This window comes from Pangasianodon hypophthalmus, chromosome 4 (genome assembly GCF_027358585.1).
Source record: "Pangasianodon hypophthalmus isolate fPanHyp1 chromosome 4, fPanHyp1.pri, whole genome shotgun sequence".
In the NCBI taxonomy this organism is placed as follows: Eukaryota; Metazoa; Chordata; class Actinopteri; order Siluriformes; family Pangasiidae; genus Pangasianodon; species Pangasianodon hypophthalmus.
Genome location: NC_069713.1, coordinates 12,035,582 through 12,061,405, shown reverse-complemented (window position 1 = coordinate 12,061,405; position 25,824 = coordinate 12,035,582). Strand labels below are relative to the sequence as shown.

General features: G+C 36.8%; 1 protein-coding gene and 1 long non-coding RNA gene across 2 annotated transcripts; one reads left to right on the top strand and one right to left on the bottom strand.

Moving 5' to 3' along the window:
* Nucleotides 1–320: 320 nt before the first annotated feature.
* Nucleotides 321–22,112, top strand: LOC128317080 (butyrophilin subfamily 1 member A1-like). Its single transcript, XM_053233151.1, is given in 9 exon segments — nt 321–615; nt 726–782; nt 2,670–3,020; nt 7,726–8,004; nt 8,267–8,318; nt 8,320–8,366; nt 10,970–11,002; nt 13,226–13,252; nt 21,176–22,112. Coding segments are annotated over 9 exon segments (1,392 nt in total). The 5' UTR covers nt 321–611; the 3' UTR covers nt 21,718–22,112.
* LOC117596981 (uncharacterized) lies at nt 14,532–19,590 on the bottom strand. The gene is made up of 3 exons (XR_004577934.2): nt 19,373–19,590; nt 19,189–19,296; nt 14,532–17,914 (listed from the first exon to the last, which is right to left on the bottom strand). It is a non-coding gene; the product is annotated as an uncharacterized LOC117596981 (long non-coding RNA).
* Nucleotides 22,113–25,824: the final 3,712 nt, after the last annotated feature.

The following is a 25,824-nucleotide window of genomic DNA, read 5'->3' as shown; positions in this document are numbered from 1 at the left end:
ATTTAATTTTAAATATCTGCTCTGTACTCAGTGTCTGGCGTAAAGAGCACTTCGATTAACATGAGTGTGCACTGAACACAGTGTTACAGCAGTCTGGTGTAAATGGGGATTAAGAGGAGCTCTGTTTGAGATTTATGTACAGATGAGGAGATGAGAAAGCTGGACAGACTGAAGGACTAAAGCTCTGCTGCATCACTCTCTTTAGGAAGACATGAAGCAAAAATCTCACTGACATCGAATGGCATTGTGGGTAAACCAAAGTTAAAATCACCAACATGTACATTAAAGAAGTTTAAATTAAAAGAGTCAACATGCAATGTGATTACAAAATTAATCTTGAACGCCACTGAAGATAATTATAAAGAGTAATATGTAAATCCTTCAGGGTGGATTTTCCTTTTAATAACCGGGTGAGTGTTTTAGGTTGAATATTTGCAGCTAAGTTAGTCGCCTGGAAGACCTCACTTCCCAGCATGCCCCGTTAGAAAAAAGGGCGTGGCTCACAAACGAACGAAAACGAAAGTGAGATACAAACAACTGAAAATGTGAGCTGTGAGATGAAGTGTCTTTATTTTCCGCCTATTCTTACTGAGAAAATATAAACATTAAAAATGAGTAGGTGCTCTAAGTTTTTAATAGAAACGATATGAGATAAATTGTGCACCAGGTGTAATTAGTATAATGTTATTTATCTTGTGAAGCAATAATATTAAACTGTCTTTCAGGGATGTTTTTATTTGTGACTCTCCTGATCCTCTACGGCTTTATGGAATCTCAATCAGGTATGAAAACACCTATTGTGTGTGTGTGTGTGTGTGTGTGTGTGTGTGTTATAGTGAAGGCTATGAGAGAGGTTCTGTGTGTTTGGTGGAGTGTAAAGCCTGTTAATTGAAAACAGTGCTCTGTGACTTGCTGTAAGTGAAACCTGGTGTGTGGAAGCCCTGAATGTTTTAAACCTAGACCTGAATACATGATACCTGAATACCGGAAATTTAGTGCGGTGGAGGGAAGAGGAGTAAAAAATGAAGGTGGCTGTAGACTGGCAGAGAGAAACCCTCTCCAAGCGTCTTCTGTGAAACTGGCCATCACTTCTTCATTTTTATTTTATTTTTTTTTCAAGAAGAGAAGTAATGGTCCGGAAGTACACTGATTAAACTACAGTATGTCCATATCCACAACACAGTCAGGCTAACGTTACGTGTTAAAGAAGAGTGAATGCACCATTACTGGTAATTGTTACTAGCACAGCTAGCTAGTCTAACTGCAGAGAGCTAACTTAAAATCAGTCTCAGTATGTACAATGCAACTTAAAATACACACTTCCGCACCGAATTTACTTATTAACTAATACAAAATCGATAACTGAAAAAATACTAAAGAGTTATTGCCTGATCTAATACAGATGATAGAGCTGTAATTAGGAGGCGGACTCTTCTGGTGATGTTAATCACTAGTGTACTAACCATATACAGTATATCCACTCACCCTCCACTTTATTAGGAACACCTGTACACCTGCTCATTTATGCAGTTATCTAACTAGCCAAAAATGTGCCATACAGAATTTTTTTCAAAATTGTTTAAAAATGTATTTAAGATGGAAAAAAAACATTTGCACAAACATTCATATGCTTTGCTTTGACACTTGAAATACAAATAATTAACAAATATTAAGAACATTCAGTAAGACGTGACGTCATGTTCAGGAGAAAATAAAGCTTTATCCCATTCTCCAGTAGTAAACTACTCCATCTTGGTAAAGCGCTGCCAGTGTTTAATCTGGTTTTACTGTATTTTTTTATCCTTAAGTTTTTGGTCACAGTTGAATTATCTGGCTGTTCTGGGCACTTAGGGATTTCAGACACATTTTTCTTTTTGAACAGACTGAGATGGGGAGGAGTAAATGGGGCATTGGGGAGTGTTTATGAAATGACAGACAAGAGGCTCATGTAAACAAAAAAGCACTCCAGACACAGTTTACCATATGAGTTTTCCACATAATACACTGAGGTCATGACTTAAACCATCATTTTTTTCATGTTTTACAGATTTTTCCAGGATATTTGTACAAGTAAAATAAGAAATAAAAATATATTGACTAAATACGACTATAACTTATTGCTACTTGCATTACTAGGCCTGTAAAATGTCTTTAAAATTGCAATTAAATTTGAATTTAGTATTTTGGTGAGGGTTAAACTGTTTGGTGAGGTTAAACCTCAGACAGAGCAAACAGCATCAGTAGAGCTACACTATGCAAGAATATCATGAGAGGTCAATATATATATATATATATATATATATATATATATATATATATATATATATATATATATATATTTGTTTAAAAAAAAGCTTTATTGTACATCTATACATAAAAATCCATTTGGCCAAATGGTTTAGGAAACATGATTTGATGGACATAAATTAAATAAATTAGTAATATATGGGACCTTCCATGTTTTTTTTTTTTTTTAACTTTAAATATATAAATTTGTTCTGAAAGCCTTTTTCTTATTGTGTTTACCATTGGTGTTATTAGTTAAGGCAACAAACTAAATAAAAAAAAACACATCTAAAAATAAGGCATATAATTCAAAGTAAAATAAAATAAGCTCTGTCTTGATATTGATATACAGTATTTGTTTCTTTTTGGGGAAAAAAAAACAGAGCGATTAAAGATTTTTGGTCCAGAAGGTCCTCTTGATGCTGTAGCTGGTGAAGATCTGGTTCTGCCATGTTTTATCAAACCCAGCACGAGCGCTGTGGACATGACAGTGGAGTGGATGAGACTAGAGGAAGTAGCTTCATTAGTGCATCTCTATAAAGATCAGAAAGAGAAAAATGAAAAGCAGGCTCAGTCCTACAGAGGAAGAACATCACTGTTTAAAGAGGAGCTACAGAAAGGCAACGCTTCACTCAAACTCTCAGCTCTCCGAGTCTCTGATGAAGGAGAATATAAGTGTCTCATTGAAGACAAATCCTGGTATGATGACATCACTGTTCACATCACTGTTAAGGGTAAGATCCATTTCTGCACTGAAGCTTTACACAGTGAATGTTATGCTACAATAAACTTTCTTTTCTCTTAACATCAATGGTTTGTACATAAATAATGCACATCCAAAATCTGTCTCAAAATCTGTATTTTTCACTGTGTTTATTTATTTATTTATTTATTTATTTGAGAGGGTTTTAGAATGGGAGTTCACTCACTGACTGACTAAATCACAGGTTTCTATCCCTGCTCTTGGAGAACCCCCTGCCCTACACAGAGTTAGTGTTTTCCTGCTCTAACACACCTGATTTAACTCAGGAAGGGCTGTTAATTAGCTGATTAGTTGAATCAGGTGTGTTGGGAGAAGGAGAAACACTAAAACATGCAGGACAGAGTACTTCAGGACCAGGGTTGGGAACCTGTGGATTAAATGATCTCCAGTACAGGAGACACTCAGACATACACTCACTAGGTGGCGGTGTGCATGTACAGCGTGGCTTGGCTAATCAATAAGTAAAAAGAAAAAAATATGATTAACGTGAGATTCAATTTATGCTTCAATTATTTATTTTTTTAAATAACATCCACTGCAGTGAACAGTAGATATTCATGCAGTGTATGATTTCGTTAGTTTGTGCTTCACTGCCATGTTTTCATATGAGTTCAGCATTTTCCCGTTTCATTTTGGACACAGAAAACATGCCCATTTTTTCTTATTCTTCACACAGCTGCAATTATACAAAGATTCAGCAGCTGTGGTTTCATGCATGTGAAGCATTTGTCCCACTTTGTCTGCATTTTCCAAGTGGTTTGTCACCTAGCCTTCTTATCACTGAAAATAATGTAGACATATTTGCAGAATAAAATAGTCTGTAATAATTTATAAGCTAATAGTATTTCTGAACTATAAATTCATTTTGTATAAAAACTTTGAGTTATTTGTATGAATAATTATTCAGTAGTTTTAAAATAATAATTCATGTTTACTTTACCCAATTTGAGACAGTATTATCTTTACGACACCTGCATGTTTCAGAATTGCTGCTGCAGCACGGTATCAGTTTCTGTGGGGACGGTTATGTATTAACTTTACTAACATATGACAGAGGAGCTAAATGTGCACCACAACATCATGGCCAGTTTGAACACTGTTTATTTTTCCTGATGAGTGATGGGGAAATAGATAGTTATGTGGATGATGTGAGAGGGTGTAGATGCTAAGAGTGTTTCTTTGATTGATTTATTTATTGTCTCCTGATGTGCCCAAACCAGGATCTTAACAACCTACAAGCCAGCAGGAAGGATTAGGGAAGTCATTTGTTTGTTTGCCTGAAGATGCAGTTACCTAACAAAAGTTAGTTACTGTTACACATTACAATATACAGTTGGAGCCATAAGTTTACATATGCCTTGCAGAATCTGCAAAATGTTAATAATTAAAAAAAAAATCAGAGGGATCATAAAAACTGCATTTTGTTTTTTATTTAGTACTTCCCTAAATAAATAAGCTATTTCCCATAACAGATGTTTATATATAGTCCACAAGATACAATAATAACTGAATTTGCACAAATGAACCAGTTCAAAAGTTTACATACGCTTGATTCTTAATATTGTGTGTTGTTACCTGGATGATCAATGACTGTTTTTGTTTTGTGATAGTTGTTCATGAGTTCATGAGTTGAACATTCACTGATGATCAAGAAGGCAACACACTACATTGAGAGCCGGGGGGGGGTGTAAAATTTTGAACAGGATGATCGGTGTAAATTGTTATTATTTTGTTTAAAGATGTTTTTTTTCCTTTAGTACTGCTCTTCAGAAGCTAAATAATATATTTACATGTTTCCCAGAAGACAAAATAATTACAATTTACACCGATCATCCTGTTCAAAAGTGCAGGGAAATTTTGCTCATTTAGATTAAGCTGATGTATTCTCCACCAATATGTAAGGAAATTAGCTGTTTAGGTTAAGCTGTTGTATTCTCCACCAAAATATGTAGGAGAATAGCAGATCAGCTCAAAAGGGGAAATTTGTAATTTTTTTTCTTAATATTTTAATAGCTGATCAACTATTCGTCCAGCGATAAGTTGAAATGAGTGTATTTATTAATTGTGTATGGGATATTACCTCCGTGGCCACCGGCAATAATATCCTAAATATAGTGAAACACTATATTAAGAGCACAGTAACAAGATCGGCAGTTTAAGGCAATAAATTTGAAGCACAGAGACACAAGACACTGGCCTTTATAAAATCAGACGAGACTTTATTACTATTCTAAAACACAGAAACTAATCTAACACACACACACACACATATACATAAACAGGGGTGAAAATGGCTTTGAAAAGAGAGTGAATGAAATTCCAAGTTACTAGCAGTTTCTCAGACCATGATCTGACCGAACCATCAACTTATCAGTTATTTTAACATTCGCTTCGTTTAGAAGGGCTTTAAACTTGTATTAAATGCACCAGTTCAGCGAGAATCTGGAGGTACTATACTTGCGTTTGTGTTGCCAGGGATTCCCTCGTTGCGTTGTTGTTTGGAAGGAGTTTCCGGCAATGTTGATTTGTCGGCGGTCTGGTTGGCCTTATGTAGCGTCTCGAAAGACCAATGAGGAAGATAAACAGAGTGAGGCGCGAACCCGGCGGAGTCTCGTAGGCGGGTTGCAAAACTTTGAAGAATGGTTCACAGCGGTGTGAAGGCGAGAGTTGGAGGCTTTTCAAGAACCAGTCTGGATGCGGAGTCTCAGAGCAAGCGTGATCTCCTCGTGATGAACTTCTAAAGCTCTTGGTTGATGAGACTTCCTTCAGATGTGGATGGAGACTCTCTTGAGCTGTTAGTTGAAGTGGACTCTCTGAAGATGTTGATGGACTCTTGCACAGGTGTTTTGGATGAGACTCTTGGAAGATGTTGTGGATGAGGCTCCAAAGATGTGTTGGACTCTCTCAAGGATGGATAGGATGAGACTCTTGGAAGATGTTGTGGATGAGGCTCCAAAGATGTGTTGGACTCTCTCAAGGATGGATAGGATGAGACTCTTGGAAGATGTTGTGGATGAGGCTCCAAAGATGTGTTGGACTCTCTCAAGGATGGATTGGATGAGACTCAGAGTTTCCTTTGTGTCAGGGGGTTTTAACCCTTTCCAGTTGGGCTGACCCCAAAGTGTTTGCTCCGATCAGCAGGATCTTGGGGCAGGGTGTAAACTGTATTCTCCTCCTCTGACACTAATTAACATTCTGGTCTCTGAGTTATGTGCTTTGCAAACTTTGCATAAGGTTAAGTTAGAACTTTGTTAAGGAATTTGGTAACATGCATGTAATACATCTTACTCAACTTTACATTATACCAACCCTTAGGAAATTCAATAGTGATCACACACATACCAAACATGACATACCTGCTGTTATTGATACACACACGAACACTATGGTCCCTGTTAAACGATTAAAAAGCATTATAATGACCTGGTGGCTATAAGTATGACACACATACGGAATGACATTAAAAGAGGCAACAAGTTTCCAAACTATGGTGCATCATCTTAAAAGTCATTGTCCTTATAGGAGATGTGAAGTAGCCTTATGCAGTCTGTTAAAGCTGGGTTCTGTTGAATGTGTGAAGGGTGGTGAACTTTGTGTTCCTGGGGAGAACAAAGGTCTCATTCCATGAGGGTCCTTGGGTGAGTCCCCCCCCCCCTTTCTGTAGTTATCAGTTTTAGCATCGTGTTGGGTGAGCCATCTGGTCTTGGCCAGCGGCCTAGATCAATAAGTTTGACAGAGGTGCCTCTTGGCTAAGAGGGTTCGTCCTCTGGTCAGGGATGTCCTATCAGTTGCTGATTGTTCACAGGGCAGTTGAAATCCAGCAATCAGTAAACAAGTGGTAATTAAATTGGGTCTGCAAAGTCTGGGAGCAGGATTCCTAGCTTTATGGCTTCTTTGCTTTCCTTGCCTGTTCACTTCAGATCCTACAAAAGTTTACATCCCCCTGGCTCTTATCGTATCGTGTTGCATTCTTGAGAATAAATAAATGTTTGCACCTTTTGTAATAGCTGTGTATGAGTCTCTCAGTTGTCCTTAATGCGAAAAGATGGATCCCAACATCTTATAGCCACTGTTGGAAAGAGGTCAAATACGCAGAAGATGCTGGAAAACCAAATAACGTGCAGGACCTGGAGGATTTTTCTGAAGAAGAGTGGGCAGTTTAACTGCTCAGGACAAACAAGGGCCTCATGAACAACTATCACAAAACATAAAAACAGTCGTTAATCATCCAGGTAACACACACAGAATTAAGAATCAAGCTTATGTAAACTTTTGAACTGGTTTATTTGTGTAAATTCAGTTATTATTGTGTCTTGTGGACTATATGTAAACATCTGCTTTGTGAAAAAGCTTATTTAGGGCAGTACTAAATAAAAACAATTTGTATGATCCCTCTTTTTATTATTATTATTATTAACATTTTGCAGATTCTGCAAGGCTGTATAAACTTATGACGCCAACTGTAAGTAGATTTATGATGTAAAATTAATTATGGTTACTGTTACTAACATACTGATGTGTATTAAAATGGTAGTAGATGCTCATTTAAACTGACAATGAAAAGGAAATAATAACCTCAATTGGGAAGGTTACATGACTTTTTTTTAATTTTGAGGTTAAAATCTTTGTATGATTTCACTATATTTAAAACAGTATTTTTTGTTTAATGACTATAGTTCTGGGAAGCCACCCAGTGATCACGATGGAGAGTTATGATAACTCAGGAGGGATTAATCTAGTGTGTGAGTCCAGAGGCTGGAATCCTGAACCTGAGGTTCTGTGGATGGACAGAGAAGGAGCCACTCTGCCTGCTGAAGCTACACAGATACACAGAGACACAGAGGGCTTCAGTGTGAAACGCCACGTCACTGTTTATGATTATAGCGACTCCAACAGGTTTTACTGCAGACTTCAACAAAAACATCACATGATGGAGGCAGAGGTCATCATTAATAGTAAGTGTCAATGATGAAAAACTCTTAGATATAGACTTTAACATTCTGCTGTAATCATTACAGATGAGGTGATTAAAGATGAAACATGAGCATGATGAACATACACTATTTTTGCATTAGAGCTTATGCATTATTTTTTATTATATCTATTAGTGATTTTGCTACAGTTCTGTCTATAAGAGTGTGTTTTGCAGTTATCAATAATTCTTGCACAGTTTCTTAAAAAATTATCTGTAACTCTGTAAACTTGACTTCATTTTAGGTAAAGTCTTTGGTGTTTGGAAGTGGGTTGTCGGCATTTCAGTTTCAGCATGTTATTGCTGTCGGATTGATAGTAACTGCGGTTATCTGTTACAAGAAAGGTAATATTTAAATAATTTCCCTTCATAACATCTCTAGCTTAAATTATACTGCACTTTATACCATTGCTTTACTCCACAGATTCCCAACTCTGGTCCTGGAGAATCTTCTGTCCTGCACATTTTAGTGTTTTTCCTGCTCTAACACACTCACTTTAACTCAGTAAGGGCTCTAAATGAGCTGATTATCTGGATCAGGTGTGTTAGAGCACAGAAAACATTAATATGTGTAGGACAGAGGGTTCTCCAGGACCACGGTAAAGAACCTGGCTTTAGTCAGTAGTACACAGGAGTCCAGTTTGCCGTGTTCTCTGTGAAGAGGATGATTTAATTCAGTCCTGTCTCAAACTCTTACCTCTGTCTTTTCATTTATTCACTTCCATTACCACAAGACTTTTTCAGAAAAGTGTAATAATATTTCATTAATGAAAGATTTGGGAAAGTACCGAGTCTCACCTACACATCAGAATGTTATTACAGTGAATTCACACGGAGGATAATTAATTAATTAATTAGTCATGACATCAACGTTGTTTAACTTTAACACATCTTTCCAAACTGTCGAAATAACATTAACATTGTCTTTAGTTCCAGCTTTTGGCTTAAGTCTGGAAAATTATGCATATCAGCATATTAATATTTATGGCTCAGCAAATGTAAGCATTTTAGGCCAATCTGATGAATAGATGGTGATTTGTGTAAAACAAAAAAAATGTTTATGACAAATAGACTTTGTCATAAATAGTTTGTGCTTATATTATGTTAGGTGTAATAATCATAAAAATATATACACAAACTCATAATCAAATCAAACCACTTTATCTCCAATCAGCAGAGGCTACAGGAAATTAAAAAAACAGGCTTCTTCTAAGCTCACTGTTTTTTCCATGAGCTAATATACTAGTGCACTAGTGTACTAGAGCCTCCATTCAGCAGCAATCAGGAGCTGGAAGAACTGTGAGTAGAGAGCATGTTGTTCTGTCTGTCAGCACTGCATGCTGTACTGCTGCTAATCCTCCACATAGCCGCGCCAGTGCCACAGTGTGCAGCTCTGATGTTTCTCAGCACAGCAATCACACTGTTGCTGCCCAGTGGTGCTGTGGCTGAGTGGATTGTAGCTGTAGTACTGCAGATTTATTAAAGAGCTCCAGACAGAGAAATCCAGAAAACAAAATTCAAATATCTGAAGGCTAAACACAAAACAATAGAACAGTCCAAAATGGATTTCCTCCATTTTCTCCATAAAATGATAGACTGTGCTTTGTGTGTGTGTGTGTGAGAGAGAGAGAGAGAGAGACTGATGAAAGAATGACTATAATGTTGCGACCTTTCCTTCATTAATAAATCAAATATTTCAATTGTTAGCACATTGCTGTGCTATAAGTGGAATAACACACTCTTATTAATTTCGCATAACAGCACGGCCTGTTGTATGTTCTTTCTTAGCTAACATTTTATGACATAATTTGTACATAAAATTACATAAAACTAGAAATCTACTTGAAGTGTTGCTCAGTATTTCAAGATATCACTGTGCAATACTGTTTCATATTTAACAGGTAACTGTGCAGGAACTAAGCAGGGGTGAATGAATAGTGCTACATTAGCAGTTACATAAGTACATACATTAGTTTCAGTCCACTAATTTGATTGGACAAGCGGTGTTCCAGGAGAGCTGATATGTTGTTTAACAGCACTGGGACATTTCACTGTTTGTATCACTCCGCTTGTCTGTGTTTGCTAGATAAAATTACAATTCTAGCAATAGTGAAAACGTTGCTGCACTTACTACAATCTGTCAGTCAGTCTGTGTGTTACCATGGCAACACACACTGCTCCAATCAGCATAACTTTACCACTCAGACACTTCATTATCATAGAGATAAATAAAAGTCCACACCTCAGGTATTGCTGATCATGACCAATGGCCACCAATTCAAACAATGGCGCAGGGGCACCAAGAGCCATCACAGAAATGGGATAGCCTCAGTTAACATGCTTGTTCGACTCAAAATAAAGAGAACAGGAACTGGCAGGAACCTCCTACTAGAAACTCTGCTCAACATAATCATTCAGCTCATGCTATACACATGTAGGTCACTCTTAAATTTGTATTCCTACACACATCAGTCACAATACATTATATTGCTTTTGTTGAAAATTATTTAAGGGCAGAAATTACAGCTCCTTCTCATGTTTATTTAAATGAACGCTACCAAATTATGGGCAGCTCAGGTCATGTATCCAGATTTGGACAAGAGGAAGTAAACAGGAAGGAGGCTTATGGAGTGAAATCAAAGTCAGCAGAACTGATTTCACTCCATAGAGGGTTCTGTAAGAAGAGTAGAAAACACATCAGTCACAATACATCAAATTACTTGTTTTCCTTACGACTCATAACTGACCTGTAACATCATGTTCCACTTTGTGAAGTGTGCTTAATCATTTAACAAATCTATAACATCAGAGGACAATTACATTTCATAACTGCAATCTGATTTGTGTTGTACATTTACCTTATCACTATATTACACTGCTTAATCTGCTTATACTTTTATTTACAGAGAATTTACACAAAATACTCAAAACAATTTTATCTGTTTTAGTCTCAGGGCTTCAGAAGGAGAAGAGATACGCAGGTGAGAATGAACGTTTTTGCTTCAAAATCATACTGATTAATTAATGGGAGGAAACTTAACATAAATTAATCACCCTGTTAAAATGTAAGATAATGAAGCACTGTACAAGGTCTAGACATGAAAAGACATGCAACATGTCTTTGTCTGTGTGTGTGTGTGTGTGTGTGTGTGTGGTCTGAAAGGAACACACAGTAAATACACATTTAGAAATTACTGATAATGTACAGTACATGGCCAAAAGTATGTGGACACCCTTCCTAATTACTGAGTTCAGGTGTTTCGGCCACACTCATTACTAACACGTGCATAAAATCAAGCACATAGCTGTTCAATCTCAATAGACAAACACTGGCAGTAGAAACACTGGGTCATACTAAAGAGCTGAGTGACTTTAAACGTGTTGCTGTCACAGGATGCCGCCTTTGCCCCAGGTCAGTTTGTGAAATTTCTGTCTTGCTAGATCTGCCTCGGTCAACTGTAAAGATACGTTCACACTAGCGAGCACTAAAGGGAAGGAAGGCCATTCATATTCTATGTACAAATGTGACAAGTAGTTGCAATTTCAGTGACAGTGAGACAAGCGACATGTCAGCTGAGATTTTCTCCTTTATTCCATTAGATATGATGTGGTAAATTCAAACAACTGGCTCAAACGATTCCTCGGACTAATATGGTGCACGTGGAACTATATTTTTTCATTCCTCCCTCACAGCTTTAGTTCCTACCTGCAATTACTTCCTCTGTACTGCATAATTTTAAATTTGTTCTCAAACTATTTACATGTGGTTAATGTGCACATACTCAGATTTTGATCATGGGTGTTTTTATACCCTTGAGTTTTACCATGTAGAAATTACAGCACTCAGAATTCATTGTGCTTCTGCCATCAGCAGTTACATTATCAGTGAAGATGAGTGAGCCAGTACCTGAGGCAGCCATACAGGCCCATGTTTTACAGATGAGGTGGTATGCTTTGGATTTACATTTACAGCACTTATCAGACACCTTTATCCAGAGCAACTTACATTTATACAACAGAGCATTTGAGCATAAAGGGCCCAGCATTGGCAGCTTGGCAGTACTGGAATTTGAACTCGTGACCTTCTGTTGAGTAGCTCAACATCTTAACCACTGACCTACCTGAGATCCTCTGAGATCCCTGAGATCATGGGCACTCCCTTTTTACCTCCACAGGCTGCTCTTGCCATTGCTCTAATACAAGTTAATCTTGGTCTTATCTGTCCACAACACCTTTTTTCCAGAACTCTGTAGGCTTCTTTAAGTACTTTTTAGTAAACTATCCTGGCCATCCTGTTTTTGTGGAGAACTAGTGGTTTGCAGTGTAGCCTCTGTATTTCTGTTCATGAAGTCTTCTGCAGGCAGTATTCACTGACAAATCCACACCTGCCTTCATTATGGTGAGAATTCTTCTGTCATCAGCTGTGGAGGTTTTCCTTCGCCTACCAGACCCTTTATGGTTACTAAGCTCACCCGTTCTCTCTTTCTTCTTAATAATGTTCCAAACAGCTGAATTTTTTTAAGCCTAAAGTTTTATTCTTGTCTCTCAGCCTTATAATGTGTCCTTGACTTTCACTGGCACAATTCTGGTCCTCATTCTGACAAACAGCAAAAGAAGACTCTAAAGGTGACCAAAAGCCTGGAATTAGATGCTGAGATCTCTTATACCTGCACTAATGAAGCAATTAAACACACCTGAATAATCACTAACACCTGTGAAGTCCTGCGACCCAAATATTATGGTGCCTTGAAATGAGGGTGTATGTAGAAAAAGTGCTGTAATTTCTATATGGTCAAACTAAAATGTATAAAAATACACTTTATTAAAATCTGAGGATGTGCACTTTAACCACATGTGAATTGTATGAGTACAAATTTAAAACTGTGGAGTACAGAGGCAAATAAAAAACACACACACACACACCTTTGCCTCAAACATTATGGAGGGAACTGTGTATATTTAGTAAGAGGAAAAGATTATTAGATTTATATTTCTCTTATTTCTTTACATTTCTGTATTTTTTATTTTTTGGGGGGGGGGGGGGGGGGGTGTCTACTGATGGCGATAAACCTGTTTCTGGTGTTTTAAATATTGATTTTTTTTTTAATGGTTTGTACTATTGGTCTATTTATTTTATTGTTATTTTTGTTGAATCTAATTGTACTTGGTTAAATTAATATAAAATATTGCTTCATGTTTCACAGAGTTGATAAAGAAGAAGTTGTTTGCAGGTAAAAACAATTTGACCTTTTTATCTTCAGTACAGTTAACTTACAGTGTCTACTGTATTTACTATATTCTGTGTGTGTGTGTGAGAGAGAGAGAGAGAGAGAGAGAGAGAGAGTCAGAGAATGTCTAACCTCAGGAACTAATTCAGACAAAGAAATGCAAAGGCAGTAATTTCTAACCCATGTCAAAATAAAAGTATCCAACACAGGGAAAAAACCCCAAAAACATTAGTTACCATCCTTAAAATTCAGAGGAAATGATAGATTGTAAAAACACAGGTAGTAAGTAGACTTATAACACTGGATAAGAGGTAATCAGTTTAGTCTATTAGCTAGTATATAAACATTTTCATGCTTTTCTCTCTTCTCTTTTATAGCCATAGTGAGTAAATGGGGAAACAGCTTTGCTGCCAAGAGCTCACACACAGCGAATTTAAAACTTTACATTTTCTAAGATTTTTTTTTTTTCATGGGACTTGCCCTTTTTTATTAGCATTTTTATTTTTATTTCTGTTGGAGTTCAGGGAACGGCCCTCTCCTGGTTCAGGTCTTATTTGTTCGTTATCAGCTTGTAGATGTAAATGGTGACTTCTCTAGGCATACTAAGGTAAAGTTTGGTGTTCTGCAAGGTTCTGTTTTAGGCCCACTGCTTTTATATATGTATATATATGCTACCTCTCTGTAAAATTATTCATGAACATGGTATTAGCTTCCACTGTTATGCTGATGACACACATTTATGTTTCAGCATAGTGTAGATTAACTTACCAGTAACCAGTAACTACCAGTGGAACTTACCTTATTGTCTGTAACTTACCAGTTCTCATTTCTGAATGTATGGATGATAGATGCAACCATGTAGCGGCTCAGGTTGGGCTGAACTCTCTGCCCAGCCTCCCTCATACTCAATCCATGGTTCAGCAAATGGTTACCAATGTGGCCCTGATCTCATCTGAGACAACTGTCCTTCCTCATCCTCCTCTTACTCTCACTTCTTCATCTCTAACTCTTGCTTCACCATTGACTTCCATTTTCCTCCAAAACAGGAGAGCTCATCTGTGGCCTTTTATAGTGCTAAAGCTCTGATTTCTAAGTTTACAATTCAGCAACTCTTGTTTACACCTGTGAGGAGTGGGTGTTGCCAGTTGGTGTACTGTATAGAGTTTGGCATTGTGATTGGCGTTGCTTTCCAAAGGGACTAAAGAGATTTTAGTTTTGAATGTTGTGTCTAATGTAGATAAATGTGTGTAGTGTTTTGCAAAAAGTGTGATATAGAATTGGAAACTGAGTGTAAAGCAGGAATTGTGCTTGCAATTTAGCAGACTTGGTTTAGGGATTTGGTGCATGAGTTTCAGGTTTCGGTGACTGGGAAAAACTGTAACATCCTTGAAAATCTTTTTTCAGTGTTCAGAGAGTCATCTTTTAAAATTCAGATTTAAAAAAATCAAGTTTCTATATTCAAATTTTTTTTTTCAGTGTTCACAAATTCAGATTGAATAATTCAGTTTTCAGATATTCAGATGTACAGCACACAGCCATCATTTTGTTTAGTTTTTTATTGAATGGCTTTTAACATTGCACCATGCATGCAGGTGTTTTTATTAAATGTTTAGGTAAAATGGCTTTTAGCATTGCACCATGCATTCCTCAACCAAATGCAGTTCTGTTCTTCAGCTCTGGGATGAGTCCGATCTCCACTCTGAAACTGAAATTTCATGTTATTATATCCTCTGATTACAGTGTATGAGTCTCGGGGGAAAGGAACAGTGTGGTCTCTGTTTCACAGAAAGTAATCTCTTTATTGAACTAGCTTGCTACACAGCTGCACACTCCAAAGAAAAGTATAGGTGTATTACTGTATAGGTTGAAAAAGTATAGGTTACTGAGCATTGTCAATCACTGTGGCTTCTTCAAGCGACAGTTCCAGCGAACAATAACTGGGTTTTGTGAATAATGTTAACAAGACCACAGCGTAACACCTAGCTACAAGAGCCTACAAGCCTCCAAATGGATGGGCCAAAAAAAATGCCAAAAAATAAATGCCAACCTTTACACATTTTGCATAGGAGCGTCGCCTTTTAACAGCACAAATGCATAAATACGCCAAAATAGTAGTCTTGTTGAGATGAGCCAATCAACATGTGAATCCAGAATGATTGATAGGTGTGCAGGTGTTTTGAGTCTCTGCTTGAAATATGCCTTGATACGGTGCTGTCACAGTAAATCTGTCACAGTAAATGAAGGTTGTTTTTTTTTTTGTTTTTTTTTTGAGAGTCAAAAACAGCACTTTCAAGCTGAGAAAATGCTGAAATTTATATATACAGTACATATACGTATGTAAAAAAAAAAAAATGAAACCAAGATAAATCATGTCAGAACTTTTTCCACCCTCAATATGAAATTACAACAAATACACATGAAAAACAATCAGAAACATTTTATGGAAAAATGTAAAAATTACAATAACCTGGTTGCATAAGTGTGCACACCCTTTTATACTGTAATTGGGGATGTGGCTGTGTTTAGAATGAGATGAGACAAATTCCAAAAGGTAATTGGTAATAAAAGTAATAATTCCATAATGCCAAAAGGTATGTTTGGTGCAAAAAAAAAAAAAAAAAAAAAGCACATCATCAAAAGAGCACCATACCCACGGTGCAGCATGGTGGAGGCAGCATCATGCTTTAGGGCTACTTTTTTTCAGCCAGAACTGGGGTTGAAGAAATCATGGAGGGAATCATGAATCAACAAATACCAGTTGATTTTAGTGCAAAACATGCAGGTGTCTGCTATTAAGCTGAACATGAAAAGGGGTTTCACCTTTCAGCACAACAATGACCCAAAGCATATATCCAACTCAACACAGGAATGGCTTAACCAAAAGAAGATCAGTGTTTTTGAATGGCCTAGCCAGACCTGAATCCAACTAAAAATCTGTGGGGTGACCTGAAGCGGGTTGTGCACAGAAATCATCACAAAAACCTGCAATTTTAACAGGGGATTGTAGGCTTTTTATATTCATTGTGTGTGTGTGTATAGACAGATAGATAGATAGATAGATAGATAGATAGATAGATAGATAGATAGATATACACACAGTGGGTCCATAAGTCTCAGCCCAGTAGTGAAAATCCTTCTATTTTGCATTCTTTTCTAATGTAATACAGCAATTGCAATTTTCAGTACAAATTACAGTATATTTCTGGCAACAACTTGAATGAAAAGTAGAATCTTTGAAATATTTAAATGAATTTTAGATTTTCTTAGTATTTGGTATGTCTCCCTTTTGCTTTAATGACAGTGTGCACTCGAGCTGGCATGGATTCCACAAATTTTTGCAAAACCTTATGATCCATTTTAGATCAGATCCATTGGAGTGTCATCTGACATAAAGAGATTAGGCATGAGGAAAATCTGACCGTTTGTACAAAGCAGTTAACATGGTCAATGTCACACATTCGCTTACATTTAAATAGGGACCTAGAAATAGTGCAGAATCTTGTATGTTAAATAATTTTTTAATATACATTATAAATATGCCTACAATGAATTGTAAAATGTAACACTTCACAAATAATGTTGATGGTGATTATAACTGGAGAGAGATTTTAAACTCTGTTTGCTTGCTCTTCTGCACTGCGGTCACACCATCTCCTCTTCTGAATATTTGTGCTCCTGCGCATTTACAGTCGCCCGATAATATTCCATCCATTCTCAGAGATATTAGACTGAAGATCACAATTATTAGGTAGATTTATTTTATAATTAATATGATGTACATTCTATAAAGACGTCTATTTACAGTTTTAAAAGTCTAAATAAATAACAATATCAGTCTGTCCTATATATTTTAGTTCATAAATGATATATTTAAGTTTTTTTTTTACTTAATGTTCACTGCAGTTATCACCTTCCATTGTTCTGCTGTATTATAAGACATTATATTATGAGGTGGGGGTATGTGGGTTCTGTTGAGGGGGGCACGTGCGAGTTCTCAAAAAAGTTTGAATACCTCTGGTCTATAAGAATGTACTTCTTTGAATTTCAGGCCAGTTTGTACAGGAACATGGTAGAAATATGGTTTGATTTTGGAGATCAGTAAGGCAGTGTTCAGGTCGTGGAGCAAACTGATGAAAAACTAGTGCTGAGCAATAAAACAATATTGATTAGTATCGCGATAAAGTTTTCCTCGATAACGATGATAAGCTGAGGGATTCAAATTTGCTAGACTTTCATTTCTTTTTTCCCCGTCTTGTTGAAAGAGCTAACGGATGCATGTAGGGTTGGTGCAAAGCTGGTACAACAGCCAATCAGGCTGCACACTGAACTGCACTTGAGGGAATCACTTTGAGTAGAGAGAGGCCTGAGAGCTAAAGTGAAGATGAAGGTGGGTCATCTACTCTTGATGACATTGTTCCAGAGAAAGACCACCACACTTCCGGTTCAGATATCTGAAGCATTACGAAGAGCAGTTAAGCCCAGAATACAGTTCAGGGCCATATCCCATGCAGAGAAGTAGCGGAGAAGCTCAAAATCAGTGTTATGGGGCAGAGACTGATGGGTACATGATGTGTGAGATCAATGTCACGTCAATGTCACTGTTGCCCTGGTTTTGGAGACTTAGTCATGCGGTTCTTTAAAAATGGTGTTTCAATTTAAGTTCACCTGTGGAACACAAGAGAGTGTGGAAGTAGGTCTATATGTGAGACAGGATATGGTCCAGTATGATTTACTAAAAAAAATAGCTGTATCATAATTAGGCCCTTAGGCTAACAGCAGCACTATCCAGCTAGCTAACATCAGGCTAACTATTGTATTGTGTTAATTAGTAGCCACGTTTTCTAAAAAGTCAGATACCATCATGCTAACTATATTAGCCTATATAACTAGCCCTTAACCTAATCATGCTGATAGTATTCCATTCATTCTCAGAGATTTTAGAGGTCAAAATTATTAGATTTATTTTATAATTAATAAATATGATAGTTTACATTCTATAAATATGTCCATTTACAGTTTAAAAAGTCTAAAGAAAAAAACATATCAGTTTGTCCTATATATTGTAATTCATAAGTATGATCTATTAAAGTTTTTTTTTTTTACTTAAAGATAAAACAGTGTCAGCTGATCCTTTTTCTATTCAACCATCCATACAATGTCAAATCATCATTCTTCTATGATTATAAATGTTGTTGAAATAATAATAAATATTAATAATAATAAATCCCCAGAAGCAGGAAAATGGTTTAAAGGCAGCACCAAGTTTGAAGTTTGAAATTAGGGGCTGGGGTTGTCCCTTAATTTACCACATGGAAGGTGGAAACCTGTAACCTGTTTCAGGGCTAAAGATATGATGCCACTAAGTACAGTGGAGAAATAAGAGTTCTTCCATGTAGATCTGTATAATATTTTGTAGACTGTGTAGATGTATATTATGTTCTGGTAATAAATATTTAAATATTGTAAACAGTAATGAACACTTGCTTTATTCAGTCAGCATTATTTAGAAGGATATTCTGTAAAAAGTGTGACAGTGTTATGAAATTCTATATTGTAATAATTATCCAGATCGATCAATATAGAAAGATTTATTGTTCCACAACCCAAAATCAGTATCATGTTAATGAACTTGGCTCGAGGCGCATTGCTTGCAAGTAAAAACCTCCTGAAATCTTTCTAAAAGAATCAGTAAGCTTATTTATATCAGTTTATAACACATTATCTGTCCTGTCTGAATGTACTCGTATTCAGTTACATCACTAAGAGGTAGAAAGAGCAGCACTGACAGCATGGAGTGGGAAATCTGCCTCTGACATTTCCACTTCAGTTCATAATCACTCTCAGCTAGAGGTGTGTGTGGGGTTTTAATCCTTCTTATGCTGTCATTATTTTTGTTTTTACCTGCTTACTGTGATGTCTTTGGGGTAATTCACCCTTACCTGTTCACCACTAGAGGGCGCTCCAATCTGAGACGTTTTTGAGTTGCCAAGAATAAAAGAAAGAAAACACTGTGTTGTGGCAGCCATCCTGGTGTCGTGTTTGTGTTCCTGAAACGGAGAATAGACATAAATCAGTGTGATAAAAAGGACACAATATCCAGCTAAGAATGATTAGCATACTAACGCAAACATAACACAAATTGGTGACGAGTGCAAAGTTCCCGCTGCTGTTATCAAGCTGTCAATCAAGATTACACAATGGCTTCTATCATCGGGCATGTCGAGGCATTGGACGAAGCGAGGGAGCAATGGTCGAATGGTCTGAGCATTTTGTCGAGGCTAACGACATCAGTGCTGATAAACGAGTAGCAGTGTTTCTCAGTGTCATCAGGGGTTTTCTGATAGGAGTGTGTAAGTGTAGAGTGTGTGATCTTTCACTGCCATCTAGCGGGCAGATAATATAACAACTTCATAAAACTCTACAGTTTACTCTGTCGAGATGAAACTCCTCAAACTTCATATCAGTCATTTACATTAAAAACAGAGGAACAAGAAACAAATAAATAACTCCGTTTTTTTTTACACAAACTCGAGAGGAGACTGATAAAAATCCGGTTATATTTCTTTACAGACAGTGGATGATTGTTTATTTGGTAATTTAAAAATTATTATAAATTATTAGGTGTTGTTGCTAAGCGCTGATCGGAAGTAAACGTTACACTAGCTACTTTTATTTTGGTGTGAGTTTGAAAATATCTGCTGAGAAGTTATGTGTGTCTGTGTATGGGAGTAAGAAAGTGACATAAAGATTTGAATATATATATATATATATATATATATATATATATATATATATATATATATATATATATATATATATGTATATATGTGTGTGTGTGTGTGTGTGTAGTAAATAGTAGATAGAATAGTAGATAAATAGAATTGTAAATAGTGAAAATTAAAGACCATTACATTCATAATATTGAAATATATACGGTTGGAAATCACATCTGTATTTATTTTGAATTAATATCCTTGAAATTCAAGTTATCTCTTTTTTCAGTGTTCAGAGATTCATATTTTAAAAATTCAGGTTTTCAAAAAAAAAAATCAAGTATCTATATTCAAATATATTTATTCTGACTGAATAATTCAGTTTTCAGATATTCAGAAATCTGTATTCAGGTTGCTAATTTCAGAGCTCAAATTCAACCAATCAAATTCAGGCTGCAAAATTCAACACAGAAAAACCTCAAGTTTAACATCCGGGTTACTCAGGGCTAGGCAAAGGCAATCGAGCCTGGAATGCGTTGTTACCGTTTTGCATCTCCTGTCATTAAATGCTTCCCCCTCTCGGGAGCGCGCGCCTACATCACTATAGCAACAGAACAGTGAGAAGGCAATCATGGATTTGAATCAGATTAATAAAGAAATGTGTCTTATGAGTAAACTTTTGAATAAATCACTGTTCTTTACTCTTCACTGTGCAGCTTTATGATCTGATTGAATTCAGCTTCACTTGAAAGATGGACGATTATAAATGTTAGTAAAACATTGTGTGGAAGTAATGTATTATTCTGAAAGAATGATTTGTTCCACCATGTATGTGGAAAAGTGATGAGTATAAAACTCTTTGTCTCTCAGAGGTGAATGTTGTTGTTGTGCTGGACAAAAAAGTCTAAGAGATTTATAATCATCTCATGTTCTGTGACTCTTTCTCTGTTTTTCCTGAAGAACAAAAATTACAAACACAAATAAATCACTAAAGTAAAGTTTCAGAAGGAAAACATTTTATATTTCTCATCTTTGACAGACTCCTACCATAAACTGTACAAGTTTTCTCTTTTTACAAGAGATCATTTAAAAATGTTTCATTATTTAATCTTCTACAAATCCCCTTATAAATCCTAATGAATATGATCCACTGGATGATGATTTAATCTTTTTTACCTGCGTACTCATATCACACACTGTGTGTTTCTCTCAGTGGATGTGACTCTGGATCCTGATACAGCTCATCCCAATCTCATCCTGTCTGCTGATGAAAAACAAGTGACGTGTGGAGACACAGAACAGGATCTCCCTGATACACCACAGAGGTTTACTTCTTATTCCTGTGTTGTGGGAAAGGAGAGTTTCTCCTCAGGGAGATTTTATTATGAGGTGCAGGTCAGAGGGAAAACTGCATGGGTATTAGGAGTCGTGAGAGAGAACATTAACAGGAAGGAGTGGATTCCATGGAAACCTCAGAGTGGATTCTGGACTGTGGAACTGAGGAATGAGAATCAGTACTGGGCTCGTGCTGATGTTCGCCTCACACTGCGAGAGAAGGTGGAGAAGGTGGGGGTGTTTGTGGATTATGAGGAGGGTCTGGTCTCCTTTTATGATGTGAAGTCCAGCTCTCATATCTACTCTTTCACTGCTCAGTCTTTCACTGAGAAACTCTATCCTTTCTTCAGTCCTTGTTTAAATGAAGGAGGTAAAAATTCAGCGCCACTGATCGTCTCTCCTGTATTTAACACTGAATGAATTTTCACCTCACACATTTAATCATCTATTAAATGGTGAGAATAAAAAGAAATATTTTACTTTTTTGGTGAATTTTAGAAATACATATTTCCTTTTAAAGTGCTGTACAGTTTATTTTAATACCTGGGGTTTGTTTTTAATTTTAATCCTACAGTCTGTTTTTTTACACATTATGATTGTGGAACTTTGTCATTACAAATCAAATATTAATAAAGATCATTTACAGTTCACACTGAGTTTTACTGCAGAATTGAATCTGATCAATAAAATGGATTAAGTTCAGCTGCTGATGTCTGTGTAGATACAACCGAACAAAACTGTTTCTCCTTCAGACTCCATCAAACACAAATACAATCAAATTCATCTTTTATTTAGAAATAAAAATGTCAGGGTTATTCTGTTCTTAAAAAAAGAAAGAAATGAATGAATGAATAAATGAATTCTCTATCTGCGCTAAATTCTGCCATCTGCTGGTACAAAGCGGAAATGACGTTTTTCATCAATAAATTTTCTTATCCTGACTGGCAGAGGGAGCCTCATTAATATTCATGACGAAGCGCCACCTGATTGGTCAGTGACACGTTTCGGCTCTGACGTTTCATGTTGCTGCACGCGACCGTTTTGTGGCTGCTGTGAAAAGTCATGGTGAGGAGATTACACTGACTAGTGCAAGAACCAGGATTAACCACCCGGAAATACACCTTTTATTTTATTTTCTGTTTGAAAAGCCAGCTAGCTATGCAGTAAAATGACATTTTCCTTCTGCTTTCATCAATATTTCAGTCCCGCTGTGGTTTTATTGAGTAGGTTTGCCACACTGAAATGAAAAGGAGAATGTCATTATGTGATAAAGGGGTAAATGCTGAGTGGGACAGTAAGTCACTGCCACTTTCATCTGTTTTGTAGTGAAGTGATATCGAGCTCAGGAACACATCAGGAAAGAAAACCGTCCTTTCAGACTAAACACACAATGTGACCAGATTTAGTCCATGATTGCAATAAATATTTGTTGTTATAATGTATAAGGACACAATAACGCCAAGAATAAACAGTACAATGATGTACAGATATGTGTAAAACACGTCAATCGGAATGAATTGGCCAAAACCTATTAAAATTTCATTCGGATGGTAAGGGGTGGTTTAAACCTTTTCTAATCCGATGGAGAGGACATGTAAACACTTCATCGGATTGAAAATGAAACCAGATAGTTCTGCGCATGTGCAATGACGTACAAATCACGTAATGACGTGGACCCTCATCCACAGACGCGTTGTTCTGGGCTCGGGAAGGGGCATTTTAAATGCTTGATAAATACACGCAGTACCGCACAAAACATCACACGCTCGTCGTCTTCTAATTAGCAGCTGAAATAGGCAAATGTTAAGTCTGCTTTTTAAAACGAGAGTGGCTGCTAGTATCTGCATGTTGGAACGGCGGGAAACGTGTAATCGTGCACTGTGCGCATGTCAGAAGATCAAATCCGATTCTGTCATGTAAACGCACATATCAGCCCGATTACTTTATTCAGCGTTCTTGTAAATGTGACTACTGCCTTCTGTTCTGTTGCTATAACCCTGAGTAACCCAGATGTTAAACTTGAGGTTTTTTCGTGTTGAATATTGCAGCCTGAATTTGATTGGTTGAATTTGAGCTCAGAAATTAGCAACCTGAATACAGATTTCTGAATATCTGAAAACTGAATTATTTAAATCTGAATTTGTGAAAACTGAAAAAAAAAAAATTGAACACAGATGTTTAATTTTTTTTTTAATCTGGATTTTAATCTGGAATCTCCATTGCTCCCAATTTAGTGACTTTTTTCTTTGGTCAAAAAAAGTACCTAGCGACTTTTTGGACAAACCTTAGCTACTTTCCGTAGAAGAGACGGAGTCTGTGCACTGTGTGACAGAAAAAAAAATTGTGTCGCTTCTAACGTTGTCTCTGAGTGATCATTTTACATGTAAATATAACCAAAATCACAGCATAACCGTCGTCTTTCACTTGTGTGTATGCTGATTTTGTCAGACGATGATGCCTGTCGAACCAGGCCAACTTTAACGTAGTGTTGATGGAGTTTTTAGCCATAATGCGACACTGTTCCAATGGAGCGATTAAAGCCCATCTCCTTGAGATGCTCATTAAACACCTTGTAAACCTCAGTGTTTAGAAAGTTGTTCAGAAATATGTGTGTCAGACCAAATGTCAATGAGGCGTTTCACCTCATCTTTGGTCCAAGTTAAACTGCGATCCATGTTGCGAGCCATTAGCAAAACAAACCCGGTTTTTAATGTGACACAGTTCCCATCATGCATTGCTATACAGGTTGGTACTTTGGTTCGTTGGGTCAGATTTTACTTTAATCAGGGACTCACACAAGCTGAAACGGCTGTATGTCTGTCAGTGATGGACAACTTCCACATTAGTGTCTGACACTTGAGAAGGAGGCTGTCAGGTCCACACCCCTCTCTCTTAATGTGGAGATAAAGTCCATCTCTACAGCGGGCAATTATTAAATTTATGATGGCGATGGCGAAGACGCCAACATGCATACAGCAACAGACCCATTCACAAGGCGTGAGATTTTGTCACGATAAAATGACATCGTGTGAAAACACAGCTTTTTGTTATGTTGAGATTACAAGAAAATTAAGTCTGTACCAAAAGGTACACAGACCTTGGGGAGTGTCTACAAAATGATTGACAGGAGGCCAAACACAAACAAGCACTCTGGACCGTTACGCAGATTTCCAAACAGGTTTTCTGACTTAAGGCTTATCCACAGGCTTAATCACTTTTATCATATTCTACATATTTTCCAGGTTATTTATACAAGTAAAAAATAAAAGTTCAACTATTGTGACTTCCAAATTCTGGTCATTGGAATGTGCAGCTACATGAATCACCTCAAAAACACCACCTCATGTCTTAGCATGTTTCATTAGAAAAAGGTGTGTTTAGTCTCACATTTAAGAAACACAAACGAAAGCACACCAAGAATGTAGACTTTGGGACAAAGGGGTTTTATTTTTTATCATCTTCTTACTGAGAAAATATAAACTTTAACAATAATAATGAGTAAGTATTCAGAGTACATCAGTACTGGTTTGTTGTGATCAAAGTGAGTGTCCACAATAATGTATTTAAAACAGAATATTTTCAACAATGACTAAAAAAAATATAATGTGGGCTCACATTAGCTTAGGTGTTCATTTCTGCTATTTTCCTGCCGTCCTAGTTGTGAAGGTAAGAATTTATTACAAAGCGTACAGTTTGAAGCCTACTAGAAGGGGCTTTGCAAGTATTCTTGCATATCTGACGAACATCATTGACATTCGGGAACTCCTGCAGACACAGACTGTATTTCCGACTGTAGTGAAAGAACTGGAACTGCAGTACCTGTGGTAAATGTAATGCAGAAACGTTTGTGCAAGTAGCTCATTTATTCATCCTTATCAGTGAGTCCAGGACTTACCAGCTGGTGACGTAGCGACTACGCTCCAGTCTGATAATTTCATTACCCTTTTTTTCCCTCATTTCTAACATGCTGATTTCCAATGTTGTGGAGTTACGTTGCCACAACATAACTAGTACCAATGCACAATGCTGCTGAGTAACATTGCTACTACTTGTCTAGGACTTTCACTTTTCTAGCTGTCACAACATAAGCTGTTATGTTGTTATGACAAAACTTTGGTAATCAGTAAATGTTGTGGCTATGTAACGACAACATAATTTGGTTAATTTTGGGTCCCATCACAATGCCTAGTCAGGGTCCATTGTTAAAGTGTGCATCATTAAATACGTATTTCAGGGATTTTTTTTAAACAACATCCATTCTATGAATAGAAGATATTCATGCACTGTATGGTTTGATTTAACTGTGGTTCACTTTCCCATTTTCGAGTTTATTGCACTCCTTGGCAGATGTGGAACAAAGCCAGTAAATAATCTTTCCTAATAATCTTCTTCAGTTTGCATATACTTGTCTATTTTATTGTGTCTCTGAAAAATAACAGTCTTATTTTTCACACAACCACAACAACATGTACCAAGATTTAGCATGTTATCACACATGTGAAGCATTTTTCCCTCTGGATGTCTATT